Source organism: Podarcis pityusensis (assembly GCF_964106645.2).
Source record: "Podarcis pityusensis genome assembly, chromosome: 1".
Classification (NCBI taxonomy): domain Eukaryota; kingdom Metazoa; phylum Chordata; class Lepidosauria; order Squamata; family Lacertidae; genus Podarcis; species Podarcis pityusensis.
Window position 1 is genome coordinate 75,930,786 of NC_138028.1, and position 12,812 is coordinate 75,943,597.

Sequence of the window (12,812 nt, forward strand, 5' to 3'; positions counted from 1 at the left end):
CACTCCTCTCCACCCCTAATGAGTGACACAGTGTGTTGTGAACATTTTATTACCATGAGTTTGTAAGAGCAGTATTGCTGAGAAATGCTAGAAGGTCATCATGGCAATGATGAGGCAATCCTGGCTCCATCTGTAAGCCAGAGAAGGAGCAGCTGCAAGGAGTTTGTCCTTCACCCTCCCATGAATGAACAGCCTGCTCCAACTGCCAGGAACTTGGGGCTGCAGAATTGAAAAGAGCCATTCTCTGCCCTCTTCCGCCAGTCAAGGCAATCCTTGCCTCCCAGGAAGACTGTACAGGCAGGGAAGAGATCAGCCTGACCCCATACATTGGCCATTGAAAGAGCAGCTGCTTTGCTCTTTCCTTCCCATCTCTTTTTTCTTTTATATTATGTCTATATGATTGAAACCTGTGGACAGGGACTACATGATCTTTTATTAAATTTCAGGCCCTAAACAACAATAACAGCAACAACAACAACAACTCTGAATATGTGTCTGTTAGAAATTATACCAGAATATATGAAACATGTTTGATCCTTATCCTGCTTCACAGCAAAACTATTTTAGAAACTGGAAACATTTTTCACATCTGTAAAGGGAAAGGCCGTAGAAAGACCATGAATCATGGAATGTAAACAGACATGTGACACACAGTTCCACACGTCTGCTCCTTCAGGTGGAATGGAAATGTCAACACCTCTTCATCAGCCGGCCACATTCCTGTGTCTCACAGTTCCCCTTATGATGAACTATAGGCAGTTTGGTTTGTTAACTGGGCAACCAAATCTCTTCTGATGTGATTGATTTTTAAAAAATGCTTTAAATGATCTAACTGCCCCAAAGTGATTATTTCTCTCAGGATTCAATACAAATAAACAAAAACCTGTCAGCCCCCCCCCCCCGGCAAATAAAACAAAAAAAGCAAACTGGTCAAATATGACCTACAGGGTTTTGGGGTTTTTTGCTTAAGAAAGTGGATGGTAGGGGTCTTTCTGCTTCTATAATCTGCCATTCCCCAGGAAAGCAACACAACATGTCAGAAGCATGAGTACTAATTCAGCAGTAATAAAAAAAGGACGGATATATGAGAGAGAGAGAGAGAGAGAGAGAGAGAGAGAGAGAGAAAGAGAGAGAGAGAGAGAGAGAGAGAGAGAGAGAGAGAGAGAGGTGTGTGTCTGGTGCCTTTTGACCCCAGACAGGGCTCTTGTACCTTTGACACAGCTTAATAAATAGAAATTCAACAGGAAAAGCATTGCCTATTTTGTATCTCCATGCCAGAAAAAATAGCACCTGACAAATTTATGCTACTTTTTGTTGTTCTTGCATTTGTTAGAGGTAGAAAGGCCATGCCACAGCAGATTGCAGAAATTCTACTCAGGAATATGAGTAGGTTATGCTTGTGGATGTAGCATGAGGATAGGTTTGAGAATTCTACAGAGTCAGGAGGTTCCATTCAGACTGGGGGCCCTTTCATGTACATTTTTAACAGCACCTCTGGGCTCTTTTAAAATTCTGAAAGTTGCCTGCTCAGTTTCATCACAGTAGTCATGTTCCAAGTTGTGGAAAAATGTAAAATGCTAGTAGTTTTCAGCAGGAGGAGAGAAGGGTGTCAACATTCATGCCTTCTAGTGTTTGTTTAAGTAGAGGCTGGTGAGAGGGTGACTCAGATAAGAGAATAGGACTCTATATATTTCACTACAGGATCCTCTTTATGGATGTTTCACGTTCTAAAATTCTGTATGTGCACACGCATACGTACACACATACAATATTCATGCCAGTAGGGTTTTGTGTCATTTGGTACAGCACTCCTTTTCTTCAGAAGGTGCTTAGATATTGGAAGCAGAGTCAGGATGATTAGACAATAGTGGAAGCAATGCATCCACAGAGACATATTGCTTTTGCTGTCACTGTGACTAAATAGGTGACAGAAAATTCACCACCATGGAATCCTGAAGCCAACTGAGCCGACCAAACACCTGCTCTGAAACTGCAGCAGCTCCTTCTGACTATCAAGTTCCACATTTCACCTGTATCAGCCGTCATTTAAGCACATCCCACACCATGAAGACAATAAGGAGCTGCATACAAACTGCGGCCAGTTTGTTGATTAAATAATTTTATATCCCTCCCTTCCTCCCAATACGGTGCACAGGGCAGCTTACAACAACCATGTCGGCCATTCTGAGGCTGCAGTACCTTTTACCTAACCACAAAGGATGGCGGCACTTGGAAAAAAACAACCCTGTGTGTAAGTTCAATACAGCTTAATGGAGATGAGAAGGAACTGTTGCTATTGTGGTTGGCCTGATGCGGACTTTTCTGCCCAGCTGCTTGTTATGTAAGTGTGAGAACTGGACATAGCAGGAAGAGATGGAGGCAGTTGGCTCTACTCTCTGCTGGCTCCCCTTGAGTCTCCGTTGATAGAGCACAGAAAGCAGGATGGCCCAGCACCATGACCATGGCTATAAAGGTCTTGCTTTGCAGTTCAACTGCCAGGGGGCTTTTCTTTATTAGACATTATGCACAAAGCCATCAAAAGTCATATAAATATAAATTCATACCACAGGGAGGCTCCCCCATAGAACCTTGTGGCTTGACAACAGGTTTGGGGGGGATCTGTGGTCCTCCAGATGCTACTGGATTACAAATACCATCAGTCACACACACCCCCATACACCCACCCACCCCATCCTACACGGCATACGTTACATTTTAGGGCTATGCCTCAGTGTAAGGATGAGGTAGTTTTGTCAGTGGGCCAAGCAAGAACATTTTTTTACAAGAATGTAAAAGCAGCTGGGGGGGGGGAGGGGGCTGAGGGTAACTCTTCCCTCCTGCACTATTATCCTGGTCTAAGTTGCCCCCTCCAAAGATGCTATATGTTCTTTGAGGGGAAAATATAGGTTCCAATATAGTATTTGTAAGTGTTCCCCCACTGGACGAATAGCAGCTGGAAGGATTTTAGCTGGGAAGATGATAGGAGGAAAAAAGGTTAACTGCTGTTCCCCACCGCAGTGACCTTGATTCAGTTCAGCTCCCTTCCCCAAGCTGGTTTTAATATTTACCTTTTCAAAAACAAATGTAAAAAAATAAATAAATTATAGGAGCTCTGATCACAGTTGCCAAGATGTCATATTGAAATTTGCCCTCACTATGCACTAGGCTTCTAAGATGCATGTGAAGTCAGAGCAAGTGTTTTCTCCCCCTCACTCACAAACACACACACAAACATTGTTGTATATATATATTTTTCCTCCTGTACGTTTCCCCCCCCCCCCCCCGTAACACAGTTTCATGATAATATTTATACTGTGATCATTAAAAGAAACTTCTCTACCCAGAAGAAAACAACAGGTCCCACAACAGGTATAATCCAAAACTGGAGCTTACCCCAATGCGTCAGCACTTGTCATCCTTGGCAGTGGGGAATAAATAGAGGAGAAGGAGAGAGAAAGAAAGGGACGTGGAAGCAGGTGGAGAAAAGAGTACGAAAAGCAGAGTGAAATACTGTTCGGAGAACTACATGGTCATAATTATTGCCACAGGCATCTGCTGCTGATGGAAGCACCAGTGGGGAATTACGCATGGGAAGGGGGAGGTTTTCATTTCCTAAACAAATATTTCCATATAGCTCATAATCATAGAAGAAGTTTGCATCTGGGATTATGGGGGCAGACACATCAAGTGTAAACGTGAAAAATAAAACATTGCTTGCCCACCCTCATTAAGCCAGTCTGTGGAGTTAGCAGTCCAGATCTGATTTGCGGTTGTTTTTATTTATGGCAAATAATCAGATTTTGCACAGTGGGCTGTACTGAAAAGGATGTGGATCTTCCTCCATTTTACTCATGTAAGATTCTCCTGCCCAGTGATGACCAGCTAGGAATCTCCTTTTCCACTGTGTATATCTATACTTTATATGTAGTGTTAAATGCACTGATAATTAAGACCAATATTTCTGAATGGGTATGAGGCCCGGGTGAACAAAGCTACAAGTGAAGGATGTAACTCACTGGGAGTTTCTCCTGTTCTGCTGAAATATATAAAAACATATATGTATTGCCTTTCATGGCTGCTATTCATCTGAGTGAGACTCATGTAGAAATCCTGAGTAGGTTGTGTCCAAAGTTGCAACTCTACTTTAATTCTGGCTGAAAGGACCTTCAACTTTTTCCAAAATAGATAAAAATCTATTTTTATTAAATTAAAATTAAAACCAGGGGTTCTCTGCCTAAAAACAGTGGAAAATAAATGCACAATATAAAATAAATGCAGCCTTAAGCACACGCTATTAAAAGAGATGTTAACTGTTTCTCTGTCCTACTACAAATTATAACACTGCTAAGTTACATTTCTACCCTGGTTTTCATTTTAATGTTGCTCAAGTCACATCACACTTGTGATGGGCAAGCAGAAATCTGTAGATGTATTGTGGAATAAACTTGCATGATTATTATTCATTCCCCCCCCCCCCATATCCCAGTTTTGTCTCCCTCTTCCCAACTTCTGTAGGGATCATTTTAAAAAGCTTTCATTTAAGTCTTAATCTCCTTTTAAACCAGGTACTGTGCATTGTTGGTTGGTTGCTTACCCCACTAACCAAGTCATCTAACTTTCTCTAGGAGGCTGTCACAGAAACAAAAGAGCCTGTTGGTTAAGCCAATCTCAAACAACATGCCAATTTCCTATGGGAAACTTTAAAGGACTTGAGTGCAAAACACTAGATACACCAAAGGATGGCCTTTCCTCATGTTTCTGAAGTATATTTCTCAAGTTTGCTCAGCATTGAGACTGTGCAACATGGAAGCTGTAAAGAAATACTATGTCTTAGACAACAATTAAATAATGTCCCTTCCAACTCCACAGTTCTACCTAATTGTATGATAACATGTTGATTGCCACAGGATAGTCAAACTACTTCCTCTTTCTGCTTTAGGAGACTCATCTCCACAGCAAGCCTCTTCTGTTCTGGCAATGGAAATTTACTGCCCTATCCTAACATGCACTATTGGGCCATAAGCCAGAAATAGCAGCTTAGAAGACACACAGAAGGTGAAATTGCTCTCCCTCAAGCTGATCCCGTCTTCTGCTTCTGAAATAGAGTCTGATAAAGCATCCAGTGAACTGTCTTGTCTTATTTTATGGGATCAGCCTCAGTTTTTTTGAGGCCTGGGGATGTGGACAAGATGCTTGCCTATTTACTTACTATTTACTCTCTTGACCCTTGCTCATCATGCCTGATCAAAGCTAGTCATGCAGAGTTAACCAGGTGGATCCAGGGATTGGTAAATGCATCACTTTGTGAAACTGCATTTCACTGTGTGACCACTTCTGAAAAGCCGGTACTGGGATCCAGAGGTTTATTCCAACTAACACCTGTTTACTAATACTCCTTTTGGGGGCAATGTGCTTGAGAAGGTGGTGGTTGCTCACCTACAGGTGCACTCTTGGAGGAAACTGATTATCTGCACCTATTTCAATCTGAATTCAGACGTGGTTTTAAGACAGAATTGGCCCTGATCACTCTGATGGATGACTTCCAGCAGAGAAACAGAGGGAGTGCAACCCAGTTTATCTTGTTGGATCTCTCAGTAGCTTTTGATACTGTTGACCACAGTATTCTCCTGGATCATCTCCACTGGAAATAGTTCCAGTAAGTAGCATTGGAGGACTGTGCCTTGGTTTAATGTTTAATTATGTTTTTGTATGTGCTGGAAGCCACCAAAGTAATCTGATGGATAATAATAATAATAATAATAATAATAATAATAATATAACCCCCCTCTCCAATTCCTATGGGCTGTTCTGGTGGTTCTCCCTCCCCCCAACAATTTGGGGAGAGTGCAGGGAAAATCACTTCTGCACAAGCAGAAGTCCTTGTGCACAGCTACCACCGACAGAGATCCTTAGATGAATCCTATCCAATGTCCCCAATACTATTTAACAACTACGGTACATGCAGCCACTGGGAGCAGCCATTAGGAGATTTGAAGCCAATAGTCACCAATAGACAGATGACGCAGAGCTCTGTTTCACTGTAACATCTGGGTCAGGCAAGGATGTGAATTTCCTGAACCAGTGTCTGGCCACAATAATGGAATAAACTGAGAATGACTCCCGGGAAGACAGAAACCCTATACAGTAGATAGGCCTTTCTCATGGTCAAGAAATTAGACGTCTGCTTGTTCTGGATGTGTTTGCATTTCCTCCACCGGAGTAGGTACATAGTATCCTAGATCAATCTTTGTCAATAGAGACCAAAGTGGCTACTGCGGCACATAGTGTTCACTACCAACTTTGTTTGGTGTGACAGATATGCCCATTCCTTGGCAGCAATAGTGGTCCATGGTGTAGCATGCTGTTTGGGGTGCTGCTCTTAAACTTGGTTTGCAGCTTGTGCAGAATATTGTGGCTGGAGAGTACTGAGTGTCTAGGTATGTACACCAGTGCTTGAAGATCTGCATCAGGTGGCTATCTACTATCGAGCTGAATTCAAAGTTTTATTATTAACATGTAAAGCCCTAAACAACAACTTGGGACCAGTATACCTAGATGACCACCTCCCCTGTTATAGGCCAAATCATCCTTTACAATAACCAGGCCCTGTTCACTGTAGGATGGCCAGTGGATTGCCAGCTGGAAACCATTTGGAAGCAGGCCTCTTCAGTTATAGCACTAACCCTCTGTCCCCCACAAGAGAGATAGAAGAAGCTCAATCTCAGTTGTCTACTCAGGCGTATTTGGATGCTTGAGAGCGTTATCCTGCTCAGACTTGCTGTTTAAATGATTGTCTTATTAACAATGCATTCATTGCAATTTGTTGTATTTTGATGTCCTAATTTTTGTAAACCACTTAGGGATTTTGCCAAAAATGTCAAAAATGTAAAATAAATAAAACACTCAACTCTCCTCCATTTCATAAATGATATTGCCATTTGGATAGATGTCCTTTCAATCAGATTTGAGGTGTTACTAGAAGGTCCATCAGACACATATTTCTAACTTATTTACACCCATACACATTATTCTTTGTGTATCCCGTATAGTCCTTGTATACCTTCCATCTTTGTGCAGTTCTGGTGAATATTACTGATGTAGAGAAGGAATATATTAAACTTATAAACCCACATTTTCATATATAAAAGGCCACATTTTCTTGCCAGATTTAGCAGTGTAGATATTTTTACAATTGATGTTCCCAAGTACATTATCTGGTTATCTGGATGTGCATGTAAATCAATGTGCAAGTGACTGCACATAACACATACACAAATGCTGAGAAAGTAAACAGAATTTGTGTGTGTGTTTTTATATCAATGTGGACACATAAATGCTATTAATCTTTAGTTTTCCCAGAAAGGGAAAGGCACTTAGGATTTTAACGATGAGTATGGACATCACATTGACAATGGGGAAAGAAAGTAGGGAAATGAGGTTATTTAAACAAAAATAATAATCCCAGAACACAATAAACCCAGCAGCGCAGACATGTGCATTTCCTACAGTACTGAAGCATGTGAACTACGGAGCGGCAGCAACCCAGATGTAGAAGAAGCACTGAGGGACAGGGCAACAGATGAGAGACACAGAAAGAGAGAAAGACTAGAAAGACTAGAAGAGAGAGAGAGAGAGAGAGAGAGAGAGAGAGAGATTGAGAGAGAGAGAGAAAATGGAGGGAGAGAGGGAGGGAAAGAAACAGTGGCCTCAGCTACCAAGACAACTGTGTGCATCTAGAGGGGCAGGATCCTTAAAGATGCAGTATTCCTTTTAAAATAAACCAAGAGTGAGAGAAATATTAAGACATTGACCAGGCACCATTTCAAATGTGTGATTTGTTATCCCAACAAGGAAATATTTTGATGGGGTTTTCTTTGTTGCACTTCTTTTCTGCTCCTGCACTTGGACCTATATTTTCTCATCTTCCCATAACCTTTTCCTCAGTGTACATAAAAAAGACCTAACCCATAAAATTTTAGAAATCCCCCTTTCCCCTTTGTGGATCACACATGTCCCCCCCCTCCATTTTCTTCATCCTTTCGTAGATCAGAAAACTGCCACTTTGGGTCAGAGTTAAGATTGTGCTGTTTGTAACTGATTTCTGCAATGGCTTTCAAATCATAATTATTTCTATAGATGGGAGTACAATGGCCATATATTCGTCTCATACAAAAGGTTATGGAGTATGGTTGATCTTTTCTGTGGATTTGTATTTGCTAAACTATTCTTACAAATGGTTTATCTTCAAATTGTGATGCTGCATGTCCTACTTCAACAAACTTTTCTAAGAAATAGTTGAGACTTGTGGTGAGTTGTGATCTGTTTATGAATCGAGCCATTCCCAAAAATTGTTCAGCTCATGCATACCCACTGTAAAAGTCCATTTGTATTGACTTCAAGATGTGAAATGGAGCCTACTTTTGTCGGTTCTTCCAGGAAGGACCAGAACTGGAAATGTTACTCCTGTCACTAATAAAATATTGATGCATTTATAGAGGTCTCCACCTCCTAAGCATTCCATGTGCTTCACAAACACTGTCTCAACAATGCTCAACATATAAAATAGGCCAGCATTGCATTTCCCCTGTTACAGAACCAGTTCAAAACTAAGAGAGGCTGCTGTAGCAAAGTGAGACTTGTCTGTTTTTCAAAAGAAAAGAAAAAACAGTGCACGCACCCATTCTGGGGAAATGGTAAGTTGGCTGAGACTTGTGTAACTACAGGAGAAAAAAAGGTTAAGGTGGGTTGAATGATGGTGGGAGGATCTAGTAAAACCTTTTATTTTTTCTTAAGGGAAATGCATCAAAAGCCACTGTAGTGATAAGGAAGGGGGAAATGGCCAAGGCTGGGCTATCATCCTGATCTGTCTGGCAAGAACTTTGACAGGGCTAACAAGATGTGGTTAGGTTTTCAGAACCCCACCCCACAACCTCACTCCAGGCTGAGATTTGTATCAAGGCTCTGGCTCCCGCAACAGAGCTTGGGGACTCCCTGACGAGCACTGCACAAGACAGCAGCTCATTATTTTTCCCCAGCTTGTGAACTTTTTATGAGTTCCTGGCAGCTTGGCTGCAATGCTCTCTTCCTGCAGGCCCTCACAAAAATGAGTGCCTTGTATGCTGCGCCAGAATCAGACCATCCATCTGCTGACAGGCAGAGTACCCTCTATCTGCAGCTTCTAAATGAGAAACCTGCAGGTCCTTTAAAAAGTTTATTTAGTGGACTTTCTTGGCCTACAAAAGCAGTTTCTAGGCTTAATTTGAGCCAAGGTTCGCAAAAGCTCAGTCCAAGAGCCCATTTTCAATATTATGAATACCAGCTCAAGTGCAGTGCAGTGGCTTAGCGACTGAGGGCTCATCCACAATTCCACTTGCCCCATGCTTAGAAAGCACAGGTCCAAGCAGTCCCGTCCCCCCCGCTCTGCTTCTTTCCCAGGAAAAACCCGATCTTTAGCTCTAAATCAGAACAAACAACAATCTGCGGAAAACCCAATAGCTGTTTGCTCTTATTCAGCGCTAAAGAGTGGTTTTCCCCAGGGGAAAAGCAGAGGGACAACAGTCGATAAACAAAAGTGTGGATAACACTAGGAAGCAACCAGTTCAAATCTTGCCCCTGCAATGTGCTCACTAGTCAGATCAGAGCCAGCGGGGGTGGGGTAGGTAGAGTGTTGGACTAGAACCTGGAAGCCCTGGGTTCAAATTTTCACTAAACTGGGAAGCCAGTCTCTCAGTCTAATTCACCTCATAGGGGATTATGAGGATTAAATAGGGAAGAACCACATATGAGGAAAGGTAGGATATAATTGTATATATAAATAATAACTCTCTTCTGCTCTTAGCTCCCAAACTACAAAAATGGATATAGTGAGTTACCTAATAGGGCAACTGTAATGATTAAAAGACAATGTATATGGAGCAGTTTGAATACTCAAGTGTTATTCATAATGCAGTGGCTAGGACTTCTTTCCCCCGGTCTGCAGGTTGAGTGTAGACCAATGTGCCTTTGAGTACATGCAGAATATTTTTTTTTGCCCATGTGTAACTACAGTGAGACTCCACATGCTTAAGTATATGTCATGCATCCTTACAGATTATATGAGTGTAGTTGCAAAAGGTTTCTAGGTGATAAACTAGGGGTACAATCCACAGCTAGAAAACTCTTATCTATCTCAGTGGGATTTGGACACTACCTGCTGTCTATGTTCAAAAGGAAAGGACTTAAATGGTTCAAAACCTAGTTAATGTTCTAAAGCAATGAATAATTCTCCAGATGATTAGAAAAGAGTAGATTCCATTTTTCAAGTGAATGAACTGGGTGCTGCCTTTGTCAATGTTAACAAGACAGGAAATATTACACAGTGTTATTACTTTTATGCCTCATTTTTATCACTGTTAAAGGTTTTAAAAATGAAACAACTCAAAAGTAGCAACAATTCCTTCAACAGCTGCACCAAAACAACACCAACACAGAGTTTTGGCTGGTGCATTTTGTCATGCAGAGATGAGAAAAGCTGCACCTTTGGAAACTCCGTCTGCTACACCAGTCTTAGCCAACCTGGTGCCCTCCAGATGTTTTGGATAACAACCCCCTTCAGATGCCAAAGGCAGCACTGCACAATTATTAAGCCCGCTTTCCCATTAACAGTCTTGCTCCTGTCTCTTATGGCAGAGCGCAGCACCTTTTGGCAGCTGAACTGTCATGGCTGAGGAGGGCAAGGAAAGTCAGCCTAATAATAATAATAATAATAATAATAATAATAATATGAGAGTAGCTAACATATTTTATGTAGTTTGCTTAAGGATTGGGGGCCCATCTACTGCTGGTTAAATGGTTTACCAATACCAATTTTGGCTTCCCCAGGAGTACCACTGCCTTCCTCCATTTGCCAGCACAGAGGCAAGAAAGGTATATGGAGGAAGAGGTGGTTTCATCCCAGGGACTTTGGGAGATGGAGGAACCCTGGCTTGTCACCACCTGTTCCTTCCCCACTGTAGCTCTCCTGTAAATTAGTTACTGACTCATGGTCACAGAACACACTAGTGCAACCCCAACCCAGTGCCCTCCAGATATTATTGGACTACAACTCCCATCATCCCTTGTCAGCACGGTCAGTAGTCAGGGATAGTCCAGCATCTGGAAGGTGCCAGGCTGGGGAAGGCTGGAATAGTGTGCTGATGTGGAAGAAAACTAGCTATTGGTCCACCCAAAACTGGGTCTCTTTCTCTCAAGTGCAAGCAAATTTTTCCCCAGTGGAGAAGGTAAGTACTGCATCTTTAAGGAATAGCAGTGAGGTAAAGGAGAGGAACAGATTGTTGGTGTTTATACCTTTCTTCTTTGTTGAATTTGGGATTGGCGTCACAGATATCCAGGCTTTTACTGAACATTGTTTTACTATGGCAGGAACAAAGTGAGAAAACAGAGTTACTAATGTGGACATTCATATGAGATTTGCCTGATGCAGTCCCTGAGACCCACCCACCCAAAGTTACCCCACCCATTTTGAAGAAATGCTCTGGAACAGGGATCAGAACTGTGTTCCTTTACCAATTGGGTGTCTTGCCCTGGAAAGGTACCAAATTTATGGGTGTACTCAACTTAGATTTGGCTTATACTACACCAATGAAGCAAGTGGGGAGATTTGGATACTGAATTTGATGATGCAGGCTCAAACCGCAACTCTCAAGTTGGTCATGGTGGCATGAGGCAAGATTCATTTTATACAAACCATGTCTCTAAAACTTCTTGCACATGCCTTCCCCAAACCCAAGTTAGCCGATGAGGAAATGCTGACCCAAAGTAGAATCATATTCCTCACAGAGATTTGTGAGACATGTCAGAATTCAGCTGAGGCCACCAATATTAAACATGGTCTGAAGAATGCAGATTCAGTTAAGTGGTTCAAAATGGCCTCTGCTATACATACCTTGTTCCCACAAGTCCCCCCTCCCCCCATGGCCTCAGCTGCAAACAAAGGCCTAAAAGACAGGTCTGGCCTATGGACAGTTGATCTGGAGTATACCAGACCCAAATGAAAGTTGTCATTCCAGATAATCAGTGTAAAGTACCCACAAGAAAAAGGACACCAGTTTGTTGATGGAACCAACTCTCTCAGCTCCCCTTCCAGTTCTTAATCTGCTCTCTGTACTTCATTCTGTTTGCTTTAAGAGAAACCTAAAAGCCTATGACACCCAGGGAGAAAAAAAGAACCTGTTGCAGGAAAATGCACCATGAACGTGGCAGCTGCTATGGCATTGATGTATCTTGGGGGAGATGAAAGGCTGAGTTTAAATATGATGAAGAACAATGTACTAAAGTCCCCAGAATAGAAAGAATAAAAGGAAATGATGTTTACAGTAACCAAAACAGCAAATGGAGGAAGCAGGATTTTCAGTAGAGAAGTATTGAAAGCCAAGTAGGTTTTGGGATATTCAACACTGCATTTTATCTCTTCCCTCAGTAATAGTGAACAGGGAGGGAAGAGGCAAGGAATATATAAAGAGTCAGATACACTGGGGGGAAAAATGTAAAGCACTGAAGAAGCTAAGTAACACTTTTTCCTTACAGTACATTAGGGTTGGCAACTAGCAGGATTACAATAGGCCAGTCAAACCAGCACAACAGATACCTGTGCACTTTTGAGTCTCAGGCAGCCAGGAAGACAGTGCATGGCAACAAAACATTCCAAGCACAGACAGACAGAAAGCAACTGAAGGTAGAGTTATGCTGGTACATAGCTCCCTCATCCCACCCCTTGGCAGGTTTCGCATGATATTAAATATTCTTCACAAATATGTCAAAGAAAGGATAGAGGT

At 42.0% G+C, this 12,812-nt stretch overlaps 1 protein-coding gene across 16 annotated transcripts in view; it reads right to left on the bottom strand.

Moving 5' to 3' along the window:
- The window catches only part of BRSK2 (BR serine/threonine kinase 2), a 395,119-nt gene that overhangs the window by 46,976 nt on the left and 335,331 nt on the right, over positions 1-12,812 (bottom strand). For 12 of the 16 annotated variants that reach the window (XM_080998644.1, XM_080998638.1, XM_080998647.1 and 9 more), the window contains exons 13-14: positions 11,326-11,391; positions 3,394-3,417 (exon numbers count right to left, since the gene is read on the bottom strand). The exons of 3 other annotated variants lie outside the window; for them this stretch is intronic. In XM_080998644.1, coding sequence (XP_080854770.1) covers positions 3,394-3,417; positions 11,326-11,391 — 90 coding nt within the window. The remainder of the gene's footprint in view (positions 1-3,393; positions 3,418-11,325; positions 11,392-12,812) is intronic. One more of the 16 variants, XM_080998641.1, reaches the window with a different exon arrangement.